Source organism: Diabrotica virgifera, chromosome 6 (assembly GCF_917563875.1).
Source record: "Diabrotica virgifera virgifera chromosome 6, PGI_DIABVI_V3a".
Lineage (NCBI taxonomy): Eukaryota > Metazoa > Arthropoda > Insecta > Coleoptera > Chrysomelidae > Diabrotica > Diabrotica virgifera.
The window spans coordinates 7,738,912-7,762,341 of NC_065448.1; the positions used below are offsets into that span (position 1 = coordinate 7,738,912).

The window sequence follows — 23,430 nt, forward strand, 5'->3', positions numbered from 1 at the left end:
GTGAGTCGATTATTTTGCTCTCAAGTGTAGTATGGCCTAGGCCAAACTAGTTTGTCCTATCGCGCGTAGGCCAATGTAGTTTGTCCTGAACTAGTTTGGTAACCTGAAATATGTTTGATTCCAGTACTTGATATGTGTGTTTCTCAAAACTTTTATCCTGTACATTAAGTCACTTAAATTATCTCTAAACAATTTTCTTAAATTTTTTGCAGCTACCAAATTTATACCTACACTTGACAATGAGTTCAATTGTCAATTCACCCAAAACAGCCCCTGCAACTTATTATGGTCGTTGCGGGACTGGCAGATTGACAATGACTCCCCAAAAACGAAGGAAGTGATTTTCGACAGACGTTGGGAAGGTAAGTCAGTTATTATTAAACTATTATTACTGACCATGTGTCGTCTTCCATTAATTTTATTTTCGCTGTTAGTATTCTCTCGTTGACATAATTTGCTTCTACAATATTTTTTAACCTATTTGGTGCAATTATTAGTCCCACTTCTTCTTTTGCCCCCTCCTTTGTGTCGACTGCTCAAAATAGGCAGTATCCTTTGTGTATTTTCTTTAAGCATTTTCCTTTTATCTTTGTTTCAGTTATTCCCAGTATTCTTACGTTCCATGTCCCCAATTTAAGCTCCCGTTTCTCTTTGTTTTTTATCTTGTCTTTTGACTTCCTTCTTTTCATTCTTATTTATTTTTGTATTATGCGATGAATAAAGACAGAAATTTGGAATCACAATAATTATTGTCCCTATTTTTCGCCTTGTTCGTTATTGTATTTGGTTCCTCTTCTTTATTTCCTTTCAATTTTTTAGGTTTGATCATTTTTCCTGAGTTTATTCCTGTTTGAACCATTTTTTCATTATTGTAGTCCCATGTTCACTCTTTTCCAGTTATCTCTTTTCCTTTATCTCTCTCTTCCTTTCTCTTTTCATTTTCCTTTGTCCATTTATTTTTTATTTCCATTTTCATATATCATATTTTCGTAGTGTTATCTTTATATCTGTATTTTCATTTTTATTTGTTTTTGTATTTTGTGATTCCAAATTCTTGTCCCCATTGATCGCCTTGTTCGTCATTGTATTTGGTTCTTCTTCTTTTTTTCCTTTTTTGTGGTAATTTTTCATGGGTTTATTACCATTTTTTCATTATTGCAGTACCATGTCCACTGTTTTATCTCCATTTTTATATATCGTATCTTCGTAGTGTTTTTTGATCTTGCCCTGTATTTTCATTCTTCTTTCTTTTCGTATCTTGTGTTTACAAATTGTATCATTTTTCCTGGGATTATTCCTGTTTGGACCATTTTTTTCATTATTGTAGTCCCTTGTCCACTCTTTTTCATCCTTCTCCATTTTTCTGATCTTGGCCTGTATTTCCGTTCTTTCTTTGCTAAATCAGATTCTATATTCTATGTAAATTTTTTCTCCTGGTATATATTTTTGTTTGTTTTGTTTTTGTCAGTGTCTTCATTCCCTTATTTTTTTTTCAGATTTACCCACAATTTTTGTTTCCAACACTTCAAAAGAGTTTGAAGAAAAAGTTGATCTACGTAATATTCTAAAGCAAGCGTTTTCGGTACGAGCAGATGGTCTGGTTGAAATATTCATTTGTTCGGGATCCGACCCTAACACTAATCCCTGCTATTATTTCTATATCGAATCCATCGATATTTACTTCAAGTATTACGCTGCTATTCCGAAAGACGTCAAGGAGGACGTCAAAAAGAAGAATTTGCAGCATGTCAAGGTAGGTCAATTGGTTACTATAGTGTGGAAATGTTTACATTAATACGACAGTACCTGTTGCTAGATTTTGAATAAGCGTTGAAAATTGGTTGTTTCCTTCAGGAAATTGGCTTCGTGTGTGCTGTTAAACGTTCTTTGAAATTTCTGCCTGTTTGCCCTATATACACTTTTGCTCAAATAGTTCTTCTCTCGGAATTTTTTCAGTGTCCCCTTTCTTCTTAATATGCATACTAGATCACGACTAAACATTTTTTTATGTTGTTTAAATATTTGATGCTACAATCTAGTCAAAGACCATGTATTATAGTAACTTTTTTATAGATCCTAACTTACTATCTAATTTAATATAAGGATCACCCAGTGGTGTATTATTCGCTTGTTCTAATTTATAAAGCACTTTTTTGCAGAGGTATAACCAGGATGATCCTAAGGGGGGTTACGTCTACTTGAAGGTCTCTGTGGGTATGGAATAATAATGGTGTTAAGCGTATAGAGCTCAAAGTACATCCAAAAGGGGGTTATAACCCCCAAAACCACCCCTGGTTACGCCTATGCTTTTTTGTGTACCAATTTCACTTAACTTGCACTATGCCAGTGATGTGGCCAGTGATGTGTGGCTCCCTCCCACATCACTGCACTATGCACTACAATAACTCATATGGTTTTGTTCTCTTGAGTCTTCTTTTTTGGCTAGAGTTATCCAGAAGCTGAATGGCCTCGACGTTTTGGTGCTGTAAAAGTCTTTCTTCGTGCTAGCAGGCGATTTTTTGTATTTCTTCATCAACATAGTCCATCCCTAGGTATCTGTGGATATCTGGGTTGCGGATGTACCAAGATGCGTTAACAATGCATCTCAATTAGACTAAGAGCCGCTATAGGTGAAATTTCTTAATCATTTTAGGTACGACGGGACCCTATAACTTAAATAGTAGAACCTAAAAGAAAACGTTTGAGCACTGTGCCGTCACTTTTCAGTGGCACATGCGTCTACAGTGGCGCATCAAAGTTTCCACTTATGGACGGGATACATAAATTAAAAAATACCCTCCCTCATTACCAGAATTTCATTTTTTTCATTTTTTTAAGTTCTATGTGATTAAGACATAAGATTCATCGTCATTTGAACTGACCACCACCTTCTCCCTGCCCCCACCATCAAAAACTTTATTTTTCGATTTAATTTTTTTTTGGTAGGATGCAATTAATTTTAAAATTTCAAAAAATTCACAAGCGTAGTTAAGGCTTTTATAAAACACGTATATTTTTTATAGACCTGTAGGTTGAGTGTACATAACCTCAAAAAAATTTAAAAATGTTTTTTTTTGAAAAAAAGTATATAACTTTTTTTGGGGGATAGCTGCAGATCTAATTTTTTCTTAGTCTTGTGTATTTTATCAAACACTATATTTCTAATTTTTTTCAGATTTTTCTGTAACGCTAGTCACGGCAAAAATCCAATAAACTGTTTTTAATGGGGTTTTGGGGGGTTCGAACGTGTTTTTCTGACTTTTAAATATTCTAAAGTACTCAGTTACTTCAAGTTACATATAACCTATAAAAACAAAATTGATTTGATATATTATGAAGTCTATAAAATAGGGAAAATCCCCCAAAACCCCCAAAAAACAGTTTTTCGGATTTTTGAAGGTGGGGAGCCTTACGGAAAAATCTGAAAAAAATTAAAAATATAGTGTTTGATAAAACACACAAGATTAAGAAAAAATTAGACCTGCAGCTATTCCTCAAAAAAAGTTATACGCTTTTTTGAAAAAAAAATTTCTTTTAATTTTTTAGGTTATGTACACTCTACCTATGGGTCTATAAAAAATAGGCATGTTATATAAAAGCCTCAGCTATGCGTGTGAATTTTTTGAAATTTTAAAAATTGCATCCCACCAAAAAAAAAATAAAAACGAAAAATGAAGTTTTTGATGGTGGGGGCAGGGGAAAGGGGGTGGTGGGTTAAAATTACGCTGAATCCTATGTGTTAATCATATAGAACTTAAAAAAATTAAAAAAAAATTTATTCTGTTAGTAAGGGAGGGTAACTTTTAATTTATTTATCCCGTCCATAAGTGGAAAGTTTGATGCGCCACTGTCGACGCATGTGCCACTCAAAAGTGACGGCACAGTGTTCAAACGTTTTCTTTTAGGTTCTACTATTTAAGTTATAGGGTCCCATCGTGCCTAAAATGATTAAGAAATTTCACCTATAGCGGCTCTTAGTCTAAATACTTTTATTTTGAAAATTTTGGATTATTTTAATATCCATTTTTTTGTTACCACTCCACAGTTGGATGCTATACGTCCACTTAGGTTTTAGGATCTGCTTGTAGAGTAAAAGCTTGTTGTGAATTGACAAGGCTGAGTGTCTTTTCAGAAGCCAATACATCTTTTTAAATCTGATACCCAATTTTTTCCGTTTTTTCTTTACATGTGCTTTCCAGTTCATCTTTGCATCTAGGCTTAGACCTAGATATTTGGGTGTATTAGCATATGGAATTTCATCTCCGTTTATATTTACAGGTTTGTATTAGTAACGTTTGTAGTAAATTCTATATGAATCGAAGTTCCTTCATTTAGAGAGATTTTCCACTTCCTGGTCCAGTTATGGAATTTATGGACTGCATAATAGTGGTTATTTCTCAAAGAAATCAAATATATTATTTTTTGATCATCCAAATATGATCATATAGCAAGAGAGCAATATGTATTGTTGTGATCTGCTTTCTATTACTTTTATTTTAATTGAGTATTTATTTAATTAATTATTGAATTGATGCACATCATACATAAACAATTAATAAAAAATCTCAGGGTGCCTTTTTGTCATAAAAATTAACTAAAATTATCTTAGGTTATACTTATCCTTTCTCGTTGCTTCAGTATCTCTTAGTTGATCCTTATCGGGATAAAATAGGAAAAGGAAATAAATAGAAAAATCATAAATAAGCTCATACAAATACCTTTATTATCAAAAGCAATGCTCTGAAAATCTATCAATTAAATCCTGTGAGCATAATTGTCAAAATGAAACTTTTACCATATAATTAACCTAATTTAAACAAATATTTATCGCTTTGTTCCTGATACCATTTATAAAATAAGCTAAACAAACAAATTTAGGTATTTGCAAAACTACTTATACTTCCTATTAAATTATTGAAATGTTGGAATCTTAATTCATATGCTTTTACGCAAATATTTTAGCTTCTGATTATAAAGAACATCTATCACATAAGTTATTGACTGACCTTTTTGATTCACACACAATGATGTCTCCTCTTGACCCAAACAGCTCTTCCTTGTTGATTATGTTAGGCTACCAATCAAAGCCCTCTCCGTTCTCAGCATCAATCCAGCAGCATACCAGCAACTATTTCTCCAGAACACAAGCCAGGCCGCTTTTGACCAGTACTCGTTCAATAAACTCCAAAACTCTCTCCTCTCTTTCTCTCAATAATAATCTCCTGAGACCCAAGTATCTTTTTTACTTGGTGTCACAAATAATTTTAATAACGATAAATCTTGTAACTTACTCTCTTGGACTTTACAGAATCAAAGAGGTTTTTCTTCTCAATTTGATTTGTCTCTCGTTCCACTTTTCAGCTACTCTCCACTATCAAACAACCACTAGTACTTGCTTCTGAACTATACGCGAAAACTTTCGACTGCCTTTCTCGGATGCCGACCACACAATGATTTTTCTTTTCCAAAACTCTCTCAACATTCAAACTTACCTTTCCCTATTCCAAATTGCCAAGCCAATCAGAAACATTTCTCTTTTTCATTCGAAAAACCAGGCATTCTTTCAAACAATACTTCTACTCATCCTAATCACTTTCCGGAAATTATACAAATACTCTTGTGCTTAAAACAAACAGACTTAACATTCCAAATATCTCTACCTTTATTGTTCTAAAAACTAATAATTACAGCTACCTGTGGATTTTACCTTCCCGTAACAAACAATATTTTTAAATTATAATCCGAAATAAATTGTCATTTCACTTCACTGTTTTTAAAAATGTCTTTAAGTCTTCAGGGAAAAACTCATTAAGGAGAAACCCACTGCGTAAAAGCTACCTTCTACTAAATAGTTACAAATCAATATTAGTCCAGAAAGCCACTGCGCATCCGCTAGGAAAAATAATCTAATTCGGATTTTTTGCACAATCTTACTCAAAAAGGACTCCTTTTAACAAATTTGCATGTTGCCACGACCAAAAGTTGGTCAAAAATTTTTTAAACGTTTTTTTTTTTTGTTTTTTTCCTAAAATTATTTTTTTTGCATGGAAAAAAGTTTTTTTAGGTTTTTTGGATCATTCCAAACAGAAAAGGTATTTGGTGACTTTTCTCTAAAAATGATAGTTTTTGACATATAAGCGATTAAAAATTGAAAAATTGCGAAATCGGCCATTTTTAACCCTCAAAAACTATGCGAAAACCTGAAAATTTGAATGTTGCCAAAGTAGGTAGATATTCTTTAAACATCGATTGATGAAATCCCGAAGAGTTTTTTGCAATACAATATTCAAAACTCCTTTGTTTTTTATTTGCTAATCAAGCGTGCGCGACACTATTTTCCACCGACACTATGGTGCAAATGAAAGGAATAAATTCGTTATTTCGTAAACCGGCGACTTTAAGGAAAAATCCCGAAACAGGTCGATTTTTATTTTTAAGTTATGATATTGTGGCATATATGGTATACTAGTGACGTCATCCATCTGGACGTGATGACGTAATCGATGATTTTTTAAATGAGAATAGGGGTCGTGTGCTAGTTCATTTGAAAGGTTCTTGAATTCTCTATTCAGTAATGTAAACATTTATATAATTATTTATACAGGGTGTCCTTCTACTTCTTTTTTTGTCAAATAATTTAATTTAATAAAACATTTTTGGATACCCTGTATAAATAATTATGTAAATGTTTATATTACTGAATAGAGAATTGAAGAATCGTTCAAATGAGCTAGCACACGACCCCTATTCTCATTTAAAAAATCATCGATTACGTCATCACGTCCAGATGGATGACGTCACTAGTATACCATATATGCCACAATATCATAACTTAAAAATAAAAATCGACCTGTTTCGGGATTTTTCCTTATAGTCGCCGGTTTACGAAATAACAAATTTATTCCTTTCAATTGCACCATACTGTCGGTGGAAAATAGTGTCGCGCACGCTTGATTAGCAATTAAAAAACAAAGGAGTTTTGAATATTGTATTGCGAAAAACTCTTCGGGATTTCATCAATCGATGTTTAAAGAATATCTACCTGCCTTGGCAACATTCAAATTTTCAGGTTTTCGCATAGTTTTTGAGGGTTAAAAATGGCCGATTTCGCAATTTTTCAATTTTTAATCGCTTATATGTCAAAAACTATCATTTTTAGAGAAAAGTCACCAAAGACCTTTTGTGTTTGGAATGATCCAAAAAACCTAAAAAAAAATTTTTCCATGCAAAAAAAATAATTTTAGAAAAAAAAAACGTTTCAAAAATTTTTGACCACCTTTTGGTCCTGGCAAGATGCAAATTTGTTAAAAGGGGTCCTTTATGAGTAAGATTGTGCAAACAATTCGAATTAGAATATTTTTCCTAGCGGATGCGCAGTGGCTTTCTGGACTATACAGGGTGAGGCAAATAAAGGGCCTATTAGAAATATCCCGAGAACTAAAGGCAACAGAATCATGAAAATTGGAATAAAGGGGTTTTGAAGGATGATCTATTAAATGAAAATAATTTCATCTATTTGCAACTTCCGGTTACACCGGATATATAACGGCTTATAACTCCGTTTTTTTTAATGGGACACCCTGTATATTTTTACATTTTTGGATTCTCTTCGATGTCTTCTTTCTTAAAATATGAGGTTTTGTAATATTATACAGGATATTCTAAAAGATAATTACGTTTCTTTATTAATTTCGTAGCAAAATTAACACCCTGTAGAATTGTAGTAGTTTGACATCTAAAACTCTACTTACGTTCAAATGATTTTCAATATACTCTACTATTGTCAAGAATCATTAGTATAGCTAAATTTTTAATTTTAGTATACAGGGTTGGTCGAAACTCGGAATGAGTATTTTCTTAGTTTTTTTAAATGGAACACCCTGTATTTTAGTATTGTAATGAAATGATATTTTATGGTACTTTTTTATTTCTTAAGCATTCCCTATACCTAACTGCTTTAATTTGTGCTTAATTGTTAATCGCACCAACAATCTTAACTAAGTAGGTATTTCGATAGCTAAACCATTATTGGTAATTTTAAGGACCAGTCTGGATTAATATGTATTTATTTCTGAAAAACTATTTGGGATTGAGTATTTTCACGGCCAACCTAATAAAATTTTACGTATTTTTTGTTGCAATTAATGTTTAGCTTGAATCACCAATAACTCACAAATTAAAGCAGTTAGGTATAGGGAATGCTTAAGAAATAAAAAAGTACTATAAAATATCATTTCACTACAATACAAAAATACAGGGTGTTCCATTTAAGAAAACTCAGAAAATACTTATTCCGAGTTTCGACCAACCCTGTATACTAAAATTAAAAATTTAGCTATACTAATGATTCTTAACAATAGTAGAGTATATTAAAAACCATTTGAACATAAGTAGAGTTTTAGATGTCAACCTACTACAATTCTACAGGGTGTGAATGTTGCTACGAAATTAATAAAAAAACGTAATTATCTTTTAAAATACCCTGTATAATATTACAAAACCTTATATTTTAAGAAAGAAGACATCGAAGAGAATCCAAAAATATAAAAATATACAGGGTGTCCCATTTAAAAAAACGAAGTTATAAGCAACTTCCGGTATAACCGGAAGTTGCAAAGAGATAAAAATATTTTCATTTAATAGATCATCCTTCAAAACCCCTTTATTCCAATTTTCATGATTCTGTTGCTTTTAGTTCTCGAGATATTTCTAATAGGCCAGTTATCTGCCTCACCCTATATACAGGGTGTATCAAATTTATGTTCCCGCGTTATAATTAAAAATTTAAATTTTTACTCTATCTTTGATTGATAAAGTGATACATAATAGTATATACAGATATTTTAGGGTGAGGGGCGGGTCTTCTGTGCCGTGCTCGATTGTCGAGTGTTGACTATCAAATTGGCTATAGTAATCTTGTTGACGGCAGCTCGGAAAAGTGATGCAGAGGATCTGTTAAGCCATTCTCTCAGGTTTTTAAGGTATGACGTTCTTCTTCGACCTGGCCCTCTTCTTCTGTCTACCTTGCCTTGTATTATTAAATGGAGTATATTATATCTCTGGGTGTCGCATAACATGGCCAAAATATTCAAGTTTTCGATTTTTAACAGTTTTGACGACTTCCGTAACTGTATGTACCCATCCGACGCAAAACAACTTCGTGACGAACTCTATCCACTCAATATTCCCTTATCCCTTAAAGTCCAACCTTGTACGCCGTACAAAAGAATAGAGAACACATAACATCTCACTAATCTAATTTTCAGATTCAAAGTAATATTGTTTCTACATAAGAGTTAATGAGTTATTCATCTTAAAGAATGCAGCTCTGGCCTTCTTTATACGTATTCTAATTTATTTGCTTATATTCCAGTTCCAGTATTATAATACGCTATTGATTATGTACTATAGAAAGGAACTACAACGTTAACGGGGTTTTATTATTTCATATGCTCAATGAATCTCTATATATGAAAAAACCGCGGAGTGCTACCATTTAAAGGAGTGAGTTTTTGAGAAATGGGTGAATTAGTCCCTGGGCACAGGTTACATTATTGAAGTTATACTTCTTTACCGGCGATAGAGGGCGAATTTTTATATGTTAAAACCTATCAGCCCGGCGCATGCGCATTATAACTTTGTTCTGATTGGATGTTCAAATGACATGTCAAAAATTATCCGATATGGCAGCTGTGGTTTGGAGGTAAAGGTAAACAAATGTATAATATATTAGTTTTATTGTTGTGAGGACAGAAACAAAAAAGTTTATAATATTGTAGTGACTTTTAAATAGTTTTTAAAAGCAACAGGTACGTAATAATTGTTAATGTATCATGGGTATAAACCTACCTATTTGATCTGCCAAAATACATAGTATGTAATACTTTTATTTATATAATTTGATTACCATCAAAATTTCTATCAATATTCACCTAATATATTGTTTTCTTACTCTATGTTTTGCTGTATTTTTTCAATTCTAAATCATTTCAATTTAAAATTAAAATAATTTGATCAATTTTCAAAATATCTAAATATCACAAGTTTAATCCGTTTAGTTAGTCGATCTTCGTAAATAGTGACACATAGTGTCCGTGGCTAAGCGTTGAAGGCGAATGAATTCCAATACCAACCGCGCTTATCAGCGCTGGTTCGAGTCCCAATAGAAACTTTCTTTTTTGTTTTTTTTTAATACATTTTATGATTGTAAGTATATTTATTATATAATTTTATTTTCAGAAAATACGTATTTAGTTAAAAAAAATTTCGACAATTATGTTCAGACATCATTTGTGGCTTGTTTAATGTGTTTGTGTGTGTTTTATTCTTTTATTATTTTAATTTTTGGCACTGTTCTAATAAAAATATTTGAGAAGTAGTAAGTATAAATTAGTTTAATATTTAAACAAAATATAAATAAAAAGTATATTAATTTCGTTTAAATCATATAATAGAAGTATAACTTCTTACGTGCGTACAAAGTACACACACATTCTTTTTTGTGAGTATGCACTTTTGGTACAAACACGTCTACATAAAAATTGTTCCTGGTTAAATTTCCTATGTAAATATAACTTTTTAAAGTCAAAGATACTTTTTTTTACAAAAATATATTCAAAAGAAAAAGCACAAAGAAACCCAAAAGAAAGAAATTTTGTTTTTTGTCCCATAACTTTTGTCCACGGGGATATAGGTATAGACATTGCTTCACAGAAAAAAAATTTACATATTTTCTCTTTAAAATGATGTTTGGTAGAGGTCATTAGGATTTACAGTTTTCGAAATATGATTTTTCAAAGTTTGCCATTCACAGCAATTTTGGGCAATTTTCCTTGTTATTTCGCAAATATTGTTCTATAATTTTTTTCTACGCATCTATGCTTTAGGCATATGCAATGGTACATGTATGAGGAATAAAAATCAATTATTTTTAAAATGTTACGATTATAACTTTTTTATGTGATTGTGTGTTATGATTGAATCTTATTTTTTATAGGTAATACTTTGGATCCACTTGACTCGGCCGGGCAAACTTTAAAATATGGATTAATTCCAATATTTACTGCCAAAGCTCCTGCACCACAAGCTTTGCTTGAAAAAATAGCATGTAAATGTACCAAAGGATGTACAAAAAACTGCGGTTGTAGGAAGATAGAAATTAGTTGTTCAATATTCTGCAAAGGGTACATGTGCATGGGTACTAATTGTGGGAACTCTAAGATATCTGAGGTGTCAGAGGAAGATATTGAAGCTAATGCTAACGAAGAGATGGACTTTGATTTTGAAAAATTTTTAAATGTCAAAGTTTAAATAATTTTAACTAAAGTGATGTTTTCTAAGACTAATGTTTATGTATCTAATTTTTGTAAAAGAAATAATTTTAAATAATACAGGTAAAAAAATATCAAAGAATCACTCGGTTTCCATTATTTAAATATAGATGATACACCATTTTAAAGAACAGAAAGTAAGCCCTCTTTATTGAGCAATATATAGTATATTCATGTAAAAGAAAAAAAAAGTTATAATGAGAAATTTAAAAAATAATCCTAAAATCAAAAATCGTTGCAAGTACTTATTACATTTCGAAAAATAATATCTTATTTAAAAGTAATCCTAGATTTTTTTATAATACACCATTTTAAAGTAAACAAAATAAGCTTTTTTTATAATATAATATAATATATACCTAAATGTAGAACAAAAAAAGTTATGAGAAATTTCAAAAATAATCGTAAAAAATGTAAAAAATATTATTTTTTTTATATTAGGTATTATATAATATACTATATAATATAATATTATATAATATACTATATAATATAATATTATATAATATATAATATATTATATAATAATATTATTTTATTTTTATATTATATTATAAAAAATCGTACAACGTTATACGGTAGACCATTTTAAAAGTAATTGATTTCTATTTCTATTACGTGAACCATTGCATATACCTAAAGTTACGTAGAAAAAGTTACAGAACATTATTTGCGAAATAACAAGAAAAATTGCCCGAAATTGTTGTGAGTGGCGAATTTTGAAAAATCATATTTCGAAAAGTATAAATCCTAATTACCTCTACTAAACAACATTTTAAAGAAGAAATATGTATTTATTTTTCCTGTAAAGCAATGTCTATACCTATATCCTCGTGGACAAAAGTTATGGGACAAACAACAAAATTTCTTTCTTTTGGGTTTCTTTGTGCTTTTTCTTTTGAACATATTTTTGTAAAGAAAAGTATCATTGACTTTAAAAAGTAATATTTAGATAGGAAATTTCACCAGGAACAATTTTTATGTAGGTATGTTTGTACCAAAAGTGCATAGAACTCACCCTAATGTAACCTGTGTCCAGGGACTAATTCACCCATTTCTCAAAAACGCACCCCTTTAAATGGTAGCACTCCGCGGTTTTTTCATATACAGATGTCCATTGACCATATGAAATAATAAAACCCCGTTAACGTTCTAGTTCCTTTTAGCTATCTTATTTTGAATATAATCAATAGCCTATATAGTCCAGGAACCGAAGCATTTCACCTCGCAATTTTTACAGAATGGATCGATTTGCTTGAAAATTTGAGAATAAGTAGTGGATAGTTCAAGGATCAAAATCTATATGATGCCGAAAGGCACTTTTACCATGGGGTCGGTTGCCACCCCATCTTAGGGGTGGAAATTTTTTATTATATTTTGACTGCTAAAGTTGATAAAAACATTCATTCTAAGCAAAAAATGTTCTATACATTTTTTTGATAAAATTAATACTTTTCGATTTATTCGCTATCGAAAATGTTAGTTTTATATAGAAAAATCAATGTTTTTCGATATATACTCATTTACCATTCACTCAATTTTTGCCGTAGAAAAAATTTTTTCAAACCAAGTTCTTGGGAATTAAATAACCAACAATTTCATATAAAAACATTTTTTCGTATATCTGATGCTAATCTTTCTATTTTGAAGAAAATGGCATTTTTTACCAAACTGCAAAAAGTCGTTATTCGCTTTTAACTCTAGTTTTTTAAAAACTAATCATTCTAAACCAGTCAAACTTTTAAAATCTATTAGTAATACATAAATAAAGAAGAATTAATAAGGCCAATAATAATAATAATGTTTATTAATTTCACAGTACAAGAATTAAATACATACATTTTAACTTTATATTCTACGTTTTAAATTATTACATTCTACATTTTAACTTTACATGTTAATCCTGGAAAATAAAGAAACATTTACTCACCACCCGTTAAAACCTATTGGTCGAACACGGGGATAGTGTGTGACAATGTTTAGTTATTGAATATAGTATGTGTATACTAAATGCCAAGGTACAAACATTCTATTATCTTACATGTATTTATTTATTTTCTTTTATTTTTTTATATTATAAATAAAGGAACTGGGTAAATTTAACAAACCACTGTATTGCAAACATTCTTTTTTTATCATTTTTTTTTTATTTTTTTTAAATTTCATTCACTTGTTAAGTCAATCAAATAACTTATGTACAATATTACGATCAAGGTTCAATACATACTTTTTGAATATAGATTTTACCATACTTAATGAATTAAGAGTATTAAAATATATCTTGTATATGTTCGGCAAGTGATTAAATACTTTTGGAGCAAGATACATGGCAGATCTCTGTCCTATTGATTTTTTAATATTTCCCAATTGTACGTGTTGGTTGGTTTTATTGCGAGTCTCATAGTGATGAGGTAATGTATGAAGGATATGTTTATGGTTGTATGTGTATAATACCAGGGAATACATATAAAGTTGCCTCGTATCCATTACGTTAGTATCACAGAATAATAAATGAGACGGGTATGTCATTTTTTGTTGATTATTATTTTCAGTGACTAAAAGCAAAGCTACCTTACATTATTATGCTTCCAATTGGATTTCCTTTTTTTTTTGTGAAAAAAAATATATTGATTTTTTAACCGTAACCTTTTTAATTTTCATCTTAGAAAGTTTGTTAAAAACTAATTTTGTAGGTTTTTACAAGATCTATAAGACTGTTAATACCAAATCCTTTTAAAATACTCAGTCGCAAAAAGTGGTGACTTTGAAAGGGTTGGTAAAGGTGATTTTTGCATGTTATTACAAGTTTTAATTGTCAATACCTCACTCAATTTTTACCGTAGAGAAAATTTTTGCAAACCATGTTCTTGTTAATTAAATAAGCTACAATTTCATATTTAAATATTTTTTTGTATCTCTGATGATAATCTTTCTATTCGGAAGAAAAGGGAATTTTACCAAACTTCAAAAATTCGATATTTGCGTTTGACTCCATTTTTTTTTAAAACTAATCATTCTAAACCAGTTAAACTTCTAGAACCTATTAGTAATACATAAGTAGAGAAGACGAAATAAGGTCAATGACTAATTTTAATCAGGGTGGTGATTAGGGGTTTGCTTTCGATCACTTTTTCGCTGAAAAATATAGGGTCTGACATTCTTTTCATTATAAGCCACCTAATTTTTGAGCTAAAGACTTTTTTTATTTCTGAAGATATATATTTTTAAATACTTCAAATTAGTTTAAACAAGTGATCCTCGAAAAATGCATAGTTTTCTCGTCTTTTGACTTTGAAACTACAATATTTAGCATTTGCCAAAGAAGACCTAACATATAGTAAAGTATAGCTCGATTACTATTGGTCTTAAAGAAAATTTAAAAAAACGGTTTTGTTGATTTTTTCAAAAGATACATTTTTGTTAAGCAAAGTTTTTTTGATAAAACAAAAACTTTTTGAGTTATTTGCAGAAAACTGATTAAAAACATGAATTTTTTAATATAAAACTAACACTTTCGATAGCGAATAAATAGAAAACTATTAATTTTATCAAAAAAATGTATAGAACATTTTTTGCTTAGAATGAATGTTTTTACCAACTTTTGCGGTTAAAATATAATAAAAAATTTTCACCCCCGACATGGGGTGGCAACCACCCCCATGGTAAAAGCGCCTTTTGGCATCATATAGATTTTGATCCTTGGACTATCCACTACTTATTCTCACATTTTCAAGAAAATCGATCCATTCTGTAAAAATTGCGATGTTTTGTCCTATTTTAAGCTTCATTACTTGGACTAATAACCAAGGTAGGTGATACTGTTCTCTCCACTTGTTCACCATAATCTGTTACCACTTCCGGTTGTATTGGCGTCTTACTGACAACCATCACCTTTGTCTTTGCGGTGTTTAGCTTGAGTCCATATTCATCACACGTTGTGGTAATCCTATTAATCACATGTTGAATTTCTTCATAATTCCTTGCAATAATTAACACCGTGTCATCCACGTATCTTAAATTATTAATATTCAAATAATTGATGGATTCGACCGTTACTTGATGGAAGTTCATTTTATAAAGTTTCAATTTATAAAGTTCAGAAAACAAACGTTTTCAGTGTTTTATTGTTAGATATTAATATTCACGCCATTCATTTTGATACCACATTGAACATTATACACTGCATTATTGAAAACAAACTCAGAATAGATGTTTAATATTAGTGGGTACAAAATGCAGCCCTGCCATACTCCTCTTCGTATTTGAAGCTCTCCAGAAGTGTCCTGAACAATCCTGATGTTTGCACGTTGATGCCAGTAAAGATTTTTAATAATGCGTAGATATTTATTATCAATATCCACCTGCTGAAGAATGGCAATCATTTCAGTATGTTTTATTCGATCAAAGGCCTTCTCGAAGTTAATGAAACAAATATAAACCGGATGTCCGACATATTTGCATCTCTGTACCATAACCTGAATACTAAATAGTGCTTCTCTGGTTCCAAGGTAATGTTCCAAGGTCTCTACCATGCACAACCTGAGAGAATGGTACGAATGTACATCAAATGAACTTTTCAGAGCAACCGTTTCTAAAGTCCGAATATCTATGATGATTGCCGATGGCACCTAAAGAAGAAGAAGGTTCCAAGGTTATTGCGGAACCCAAACTGTGTACTTATCACCAAGTTGTTCTTCTATTTTTGGTACATCCCAGAATGCAAATTCGTAGAAATATCTTTAAAACATGACTCATCAAGCTGATGGTTCGGTAGTCACTACATCTTTTCGCATTTGCTTTTTGAAGTTATACCTCTTTAGGCGCGATTGATTTCATTGAGGGTGAAATTTTATTAATCTGCGCGCATGCGCACACCGACAGTATGGTATTAGTCGTTATACGGGCTCTGATTGGGTGTTGAAATGATCTGTCAATAATTGTTCAATATGGAGGTTATCGGTAAACAAAAATATTGTATGTATTAGTTTTTATTGTTGTGAGGACAGAAATAAAATCAAATTTATAATTATAGTGACTTTTTAAATAGTTTTGAAAAGCCGCAGGTACGTAATTCTAAATGTTTCAGTTGTATTCCAATAAAAAATTATCTTGATACCTATCTATTTGGAAAATGTAAAAAAAAATAATGTAGTTACCTATTAGTAGGCAATGCTTTAATTTACATAATCTGATTACGAACAAACTTTCTACAAATCTTCATCTAATATATCGTTTTCTTACTCTATATTTTCTTGTATTTTAATTCGACAAAAATCAAACTAATAATTTGATTTAATTCATATAAATAAACAAAATGTCAAAAAGTTTATGGTGTAAACGTTTAGTTTGTGTATATTCCCACATGACGTATACGCGAATGTGGTGCAGTGGGAAATCGCTTCGACTTTCGTACGGCGCGATAGACGTGAAGTGGGTTCAAGCCCCAAGCAAGTTGTTATTTTTTTTATTTTTTTTTTATAGATTTTATGATTGTAAGTATATTATTATATAATTTTTTTCAGAAAATACGTATTTAATTAAAATTTTTGGCAACAATTATTGTTCAGAAATCATTTGTGGCATTTTTCAATGTGTTTGTGTGTGTTTTATTCTTTTATTTTTTTAATTTTTGGTATTGTTTTAATAAAAATTTTTGGAAAGTAGTAGAGAAACTGTTTAAAGTATATTGATTTCGTTGAAATCATATAATAGAAGTATAACTTCTTACGTGCGTACAAAGTACACACATTCTTTTTTAGGTATCGTCACAAAAGTTGACAGCAGCCAATCCGTTGGAATATAGCCAGTTCCATAAACTTTATTAAAAATATGAAGAAAATATCTTACTCGAACTTTCGCAGGAGCCTGGGGGTAGGAATGGCAAACTTTTCTGCGTCTTTTTTGAGATCTAAAAATTGACATTTTCAACAAAATTCAGCATGATTTTTAGAGATTCAGTGGCATTTTCATCTCTGGCGGCAACGGTTAACGAAAGTGTGGCATTATAATTTTGGGACAACCTTTATAAATTTGTATCACTAACTAAAATTCTTTGTAGGCCACTTCAAGCGTACTATCACCGAATGAATGGAGGAATTTCATTATCAATTACGAAGGCTCTAATTTGGTGCAACTAATTGATGTTACCGCTAATCTTAAAAGAGTCTTAATTGAATATTTTTTCGATGAGCCAATGACCGCAGCCTACATGTTTATGAGGAGTTCCAATTCAAGTCTATGGAAAATGCATCATAGTAAGTATGATTTTATTATACGAGGTAAAACTTTTGTCAGGCTTTGCTTCTTTTCAGTGCTGGCTTAAAATACCTTCCTTTTCCTTTTTTAATACTTTTTATGATGTAAATTACTCATTTTATTTTCAGACAGCTTTATGTTTACCAATACCACTCAGATTTCCAGACTGGGCCCCATTCTCACCATCCCCAGTAAAGATTTATGCGTTTCCTTATTGGTCAAGGTGTGCAGCTATTGCGAGATTAAATTTCTGTACCTGAACAAGACTCGGAGAGTTTTAAAAGTTGTGGGACCTCCTCAGGTAAGTTTGATCTCTAAAGCCGGGATCCGATGGAGTGTGACGTGGCACGCTTCACCAGTTTACGACGGCAAAGAGAAATAGAAAATATATAATAGTGAAAAGAAAAGAGAGCTCGGTTGGCACCCGAAGTTACTGTGAAAGTAATAAATATTTGAAAATAATTTCGACCACGAGTCAGTATTCTGTTAACCGAGGTACAATAGTACCAAGCGGCGCCGCTAGGAGAACACTCCAATAATGCGTCTCAGATTACTTTAATTAAACGTGGTCATTTTGTACTCTAAACCGAGTAAGGTATAAAAAAAGAAAATAATCGTTTTCGTTTTGATTCAATTCGAGTGTCTTGCCATCCTCTGACACCGTGTTTCGGGGTCTACCCTTTTTCAAAGAGGCTATGCAAGGAGACTGAATTGAACCATAACGAAACGAAGAAGAACTGCAGATATTAAAATATTTGAAGCGGAGTGTGGTTAGACTGTCCTCTAACGGGGAACGACGAAATGAGTGAAAATAATTTCGACCACGAGTCAGTATTCTGTTAACCGAGGTACAATAGTACCAAGCGGTGCCGCTGCAAATATTTTAATATCTGCAGTTCTTCTTCGTTTCGTTATGGTTCAATTCAGTCTGCTTGCATAGCCTCTTTGAAAAAGGGTAAACCCCGAAACACGGTGTCAGAGGATGGCAAGAGACTCGAATTGAATCAAAACGAAAACGATTATTTTCTTTTCTTTAATAAATATTTCTTTTTCTTTTTGTGCCACTCCTATCGGAGATTGGAAATCATCAAGGCTATCCTGACCTTGTTTACAGCTGACCCAAAGAGTTCATTAGTGGTGCAGCCAAACCACTCTCTCAAATTCCGCAACCATGAAATTCTTCTACGGCCTGGATTCCGTTTTCCTTCTATTTTTCCTTGCATTATATTTTGAAGTAATGCGTATTTATTACCTCTCATCAGGTGGCTTAAATATTCGAGTTTTCTTCGTTTTATCGTTAACAAAATTTCTGGGTATTTTCCTATCGTTCGTAATACTTCAAAGTTTGTGACACTTTCATCCCAACTAATCTTCAGCATTCGACGGTAACACCACATCTCGAAACTTTCAATATTTTTTATGTTGTTCTGTTTGAGAGTCCAGGCCTCTAAACTGTACAGGGTGTTTGGCAAAGAATGGGCCATAGCTTAACCTTAGATTCCTGAGGTTAAAATAGGTAGATTTAGGCTAACTTACCTTAGTTTTATTTAAGTTGATAATAACCGAAATACAGGTTGTCAGAATTATACTTTTATTTTATTTATTTTTGAATATTTCCTGACAGGCATTTGATAACAACATGAAATTTGGTAAGTGTTGCTGGTACTGTATACCCTACTAAATTATTTTAAACAAACGTTTCTGGCTACTACCAGAGGCGTACGACGGGGGGAACGTGAATGGTTGACCATTCCCTAATTCTACGCCACTGGCAGAATTGCTATTTTAGTGCAATTTTTTTATTCTCCAATACTTTCTATGTAAATATCATACTCTTCATTCGTAACGATAAAGCCATTAGTTTTCGAGATATTTAAAGCTAAAAACGAAGGAGCATAATACATTAATCAAAATAAGTGTGCCTTTTCATTTTTCAACATGACTTTGTCGTTACGAATAAAGAGTATATTATTTGCATAGAAAGTATTGGAGAATCTAAAAATTATGTTAAAATAGCCGTTTCATCAGTGGCGTAGAATTTGGGAAGGGCCAACCATTCACTTTTCCTGTCGTACGCCTCTGGTAGTGGCCAGAGACGATTATTTAACATAATTTAATAGGGTGTACAGTGCCTACACTTTCTACCAAGTATGACATGGATATAAAGTATTTTTTTTTAATAATTTATTCTTTATTTAAAACTTTAAAAACTATGTGTGCCCGGTACTATAAAACTGTTTGACATATCCTTATGATACTTGGCAGAAAGTGTAGGTACTGTATATCCTACTAAATTATGTTAAATAATCGTTTCTGGCTACTACCAGAGGCGTACGCCAGGGAAAAGTGAATGGTTGACCCTTCCCAAATACTACGCCACTGATAAAACTGTTATTTTAGCATAATTTTCAGATTCTCCAATACCTTCTATGCAAACAATATACTCTTCATTCGTAACGATAAAGTCATTAGTTTTCGAGATATTTGAAGTTAAAAATGAAAAGGCACACTCCTTCGTTTTTAGCTTCAAATATCTCGAAAACTAATGGCTTTATCGTTACGGATGAAGAGAATATTATTTACATAGAACGTATTGGAGAATCAAAAAATTGCACTAAAATAGCAATTCCGTCAACCATTCACGTTCCCCGTCGTACGCCTCTGGTAGTAGCCAGAAACGTTTGTTTAACATAATTTAGTAGGGTGGAGAGTACCAGCACCACTTACCAAATTTCGTGTTGTTGTCTCATGCCTGTCAGGAAATATTCAAAAATAAATAAAATAAAAGTTCAACTTTGACACCCTGTATTTCGGTTATTATCAACTTTTGTAGTAAGGTAAGTTTGCTTAAATCGACCTATTTTAACCTCAGGAATCTAAGGTTAAGCTATGGCCCATTCTTTACCAAACACCCTGTATAATAGCGTGTTAAATACGTAGCCTCTGTGCATTCTTAATGGGGAACTTGCACATTTTTTTTATTACATAATAATGTTCAGTTTTGTATAAAAATGAGATTTCCAAAATTTCCCGCTTCAAAAGCTCATAATAACTTAGAAATACAAATTTAAAGTCTTCTTTATTTTAAAGTAGTTCAGACGGCCCGTGACGTCACATAGTTTTACATTAGTTTTTTATATGGTTATATCAGTGATGTGGGAGGGTTATACAGAGAGAGTCTGTAAAGTGGAATAAATTCAATATCTCAAATACTAATTGTTTTTTTGGAAAATGCTCAGACCCGTCGATTAGTATTTCAAATTGTCCTTTTTGACATTCAATAATAATGTATACAGGGTGTACCAATTTAGAGATATGACGTCATCGTCGATTTTCTTAAATGGCAACACTGTCATTTTGATAGCTAATTTGATAGGGTTTGTAAAGTTATACATAACTGCAAAATATCAAATTTTTATTCTCTACCATTTACAAGATAATAGAAAATAACAAAGTTATATCTGTAATTTGGAATATATTCAATAATTAAAATACTAACTGTTTTTTTGAAAAATTCTCAGACCCGTCGATTAGTATATCAAATTGTCCTTTTTGACATATAATAATAATGTATACAGGGTGTCCCAATTTAGAGATATGACGTCATCGTTGATTTTCTTAAATGGCAACACTGTCATTTTGATAGCTATTTTGATAGGGTGTGTATTATACACAACTGCAAAATTTCAAATTTGTATTCTCTACCATTTAGATGATAATAAAAAATAACAAAGTTATGAAAAAGAAGTATCAACTAATAATTGAATTTAATTATTTCAATAAATTAAGCAAAAACTCATAATGTTGCCCTCAATTATTGTCAAATTGTCAATGGGCAACGTTATGAGCATTTTCTTAATTGAAATAAATAAATTCAATTATTATTTGATTACTTTTTGTTCTTCATAACTTTGTTATTTTTTATTATCTTGTAAATGGCAGGGAATAAAAATTTGAAATTTTTCAGATGTGTATAACTTTACACACGCTATCAAAATAGCTATCAAAATGATAGTGTTGCCATTTAAGAAAATCAACGATGACGTCATATCTCTAAATTGGGACACCCTGTATACATTATTATTATATGTCAAAAATGACAATTTGATATACTAATCGACGGGTCTGAGCATTTTTCAAAAAAACAGTTAGTATTTTAATTATTGAATATATTCCAAATTACAGATATAACTTTGTTATTTTCTCTTATCTTGTAAATGGTAGAGAATAAAAATTTGATATTTTGCAGTTATGTATAACTTTACAAATCCTATCAAATTAGCTATCAAAATGACAGTGTCGCCATTTAAGAAAATCGACGATGACGTCATATCTCTAAATTGGGACACCCTGTATACATTTTTATTGAATGTCAAAAAGGACAATTTGAAATACTAATCGACGGGTCTGAGCATTTTCCAAAAAAACAAATAGTATTTGAGATATTGAATTTATTCCATTTTACAGACTCTCTCTGTATGTAAGTATATTCTTCTTCTTCTTCTTTAGTTTATTGGCCTCCACCTACTTGGGTATTTGGCCACAGCATCGTCGCGAAATATGGGAAAATATTTATATTGTAATGACATTTTTTGATCACTATACTTAATAGGAAGTGTGTACCTACTAAGTTTTATCGTTAAGTACTTATGAGAATAATAATCAGAATAAAATCACAGTATAAAATTAGTAGGTATAATGGGAGTATAATATACATAATATATGTACTTACTTATCTGCTTTAACTCCCCGAACTTCTCCGACGGAAAAATTTTCACTCTTTTGAAAATATGTAGTCACCATACACATATCAACTATAGGTAAGTTATCAGACTGCCCTTTACAAAAACCCTCTTCGGTCATTTTAAAAAATATATCTTAAAAACACTCAAATATATCAGAAATAGAAATTATCAAATATATTTATAAAACTTAGTGTCAGTGTCAAAACGAATGCCAAACCTATAAGGGAACTTACACATTTTTTTATTACGTAATATTATTCAGTTTCCTTTAAAAATAATATTTCCAAACTTTCACGCGGTAAAACCTCATAATAACGAAGATAATTTAAAATCTATATATTTTTTTCTGTTTTCTGGCCTTGGTTTAGAAGAACCCTTAGCCAATGTAAAATAGTTCAAACGATCAAAAACGCTTGTGACGTTACATAACTGTATTTTCTACTGACGTTTATAGTGTCTAATTTAAAATTATATACAATTTTGTTTACTTTGTTGGTGCAGAATGTACATGCACAACTATATGACGTCACTATGCGTTTTGGACCACCTGTTTTAATTTGAATTTTTAATCGTCTTTAGGGGCCAAACGAAAGACAAACAAAACTTTTTTTATCTTTGATACATGTTTTAAATTATGTTCTGTTGTGATTTATAACATTTTTTTCGAATTTAAAAATGTTTGCAAGTTCCCTATTATAGAGGGAAGTAGGTTGTAATTCTTCTACTGTTCTTGCAACCAATACAGTGTCGTCCGCGTATCGAATATTATTTATAACCTCTCCATTGATTACGATTCCTTCGTTTGCTTGCAAAAGGGCTTCCTGGCAGATGCTTTCACTATATGCATTTTGGCGACAAAATGCATCCCTGTCGTACTTCTCTACGTCTTTCTATTGCTCGTGATGTCTCATTTTCTATTTTGATTTTAGCTTTCTGATTCCAATATAGATTGAGAATTATTCGCAGATCTTTATTATCTATGCTCTTTCTTTCAAGAACGTCTCATAGCTTATCATGGCATACTCTGACAAACGCTTTTTCAAAATCGATAAAACATGCATGTATTTATTGATTAACGTCTAGGCATCTTTGTGTAAGAA

At 31.3% G+C, this 23,430-nt stretch overlaps 1 protein-coding gene across 1 annotated transcript in view; it reads left to right on the forward strand.

Moving 5' to 3' along the window:
• Positions 1 to 23,430, forward strand: part of LOC114349462 (uncharacterized) — an 87,684-nt gene that overhangs the window by 39,175 nt on the left and 25,079 nt on the right. The window contains exons 3-6 of the mRNA XM_050654263.1: positions 213 to 362; positions 1,497 to 1,753; positions 17,389 to 17,584; positions 17,714 to 17,886. Of these exons, the coding sequence (XP_050510220.1) occupies positions 213 to 362; positions 1,497 to 1,753; positions 17,389 to 17,584; positions 17,714 to 17,886 (776 nt within the window). The remainder of the gene's footprint in view (positions 1 to 212; positions 363 to 1,496; positions 1,754 to 17,388; positions 17,585 to 17,713; positions 17,887 to 23,430) is intronic.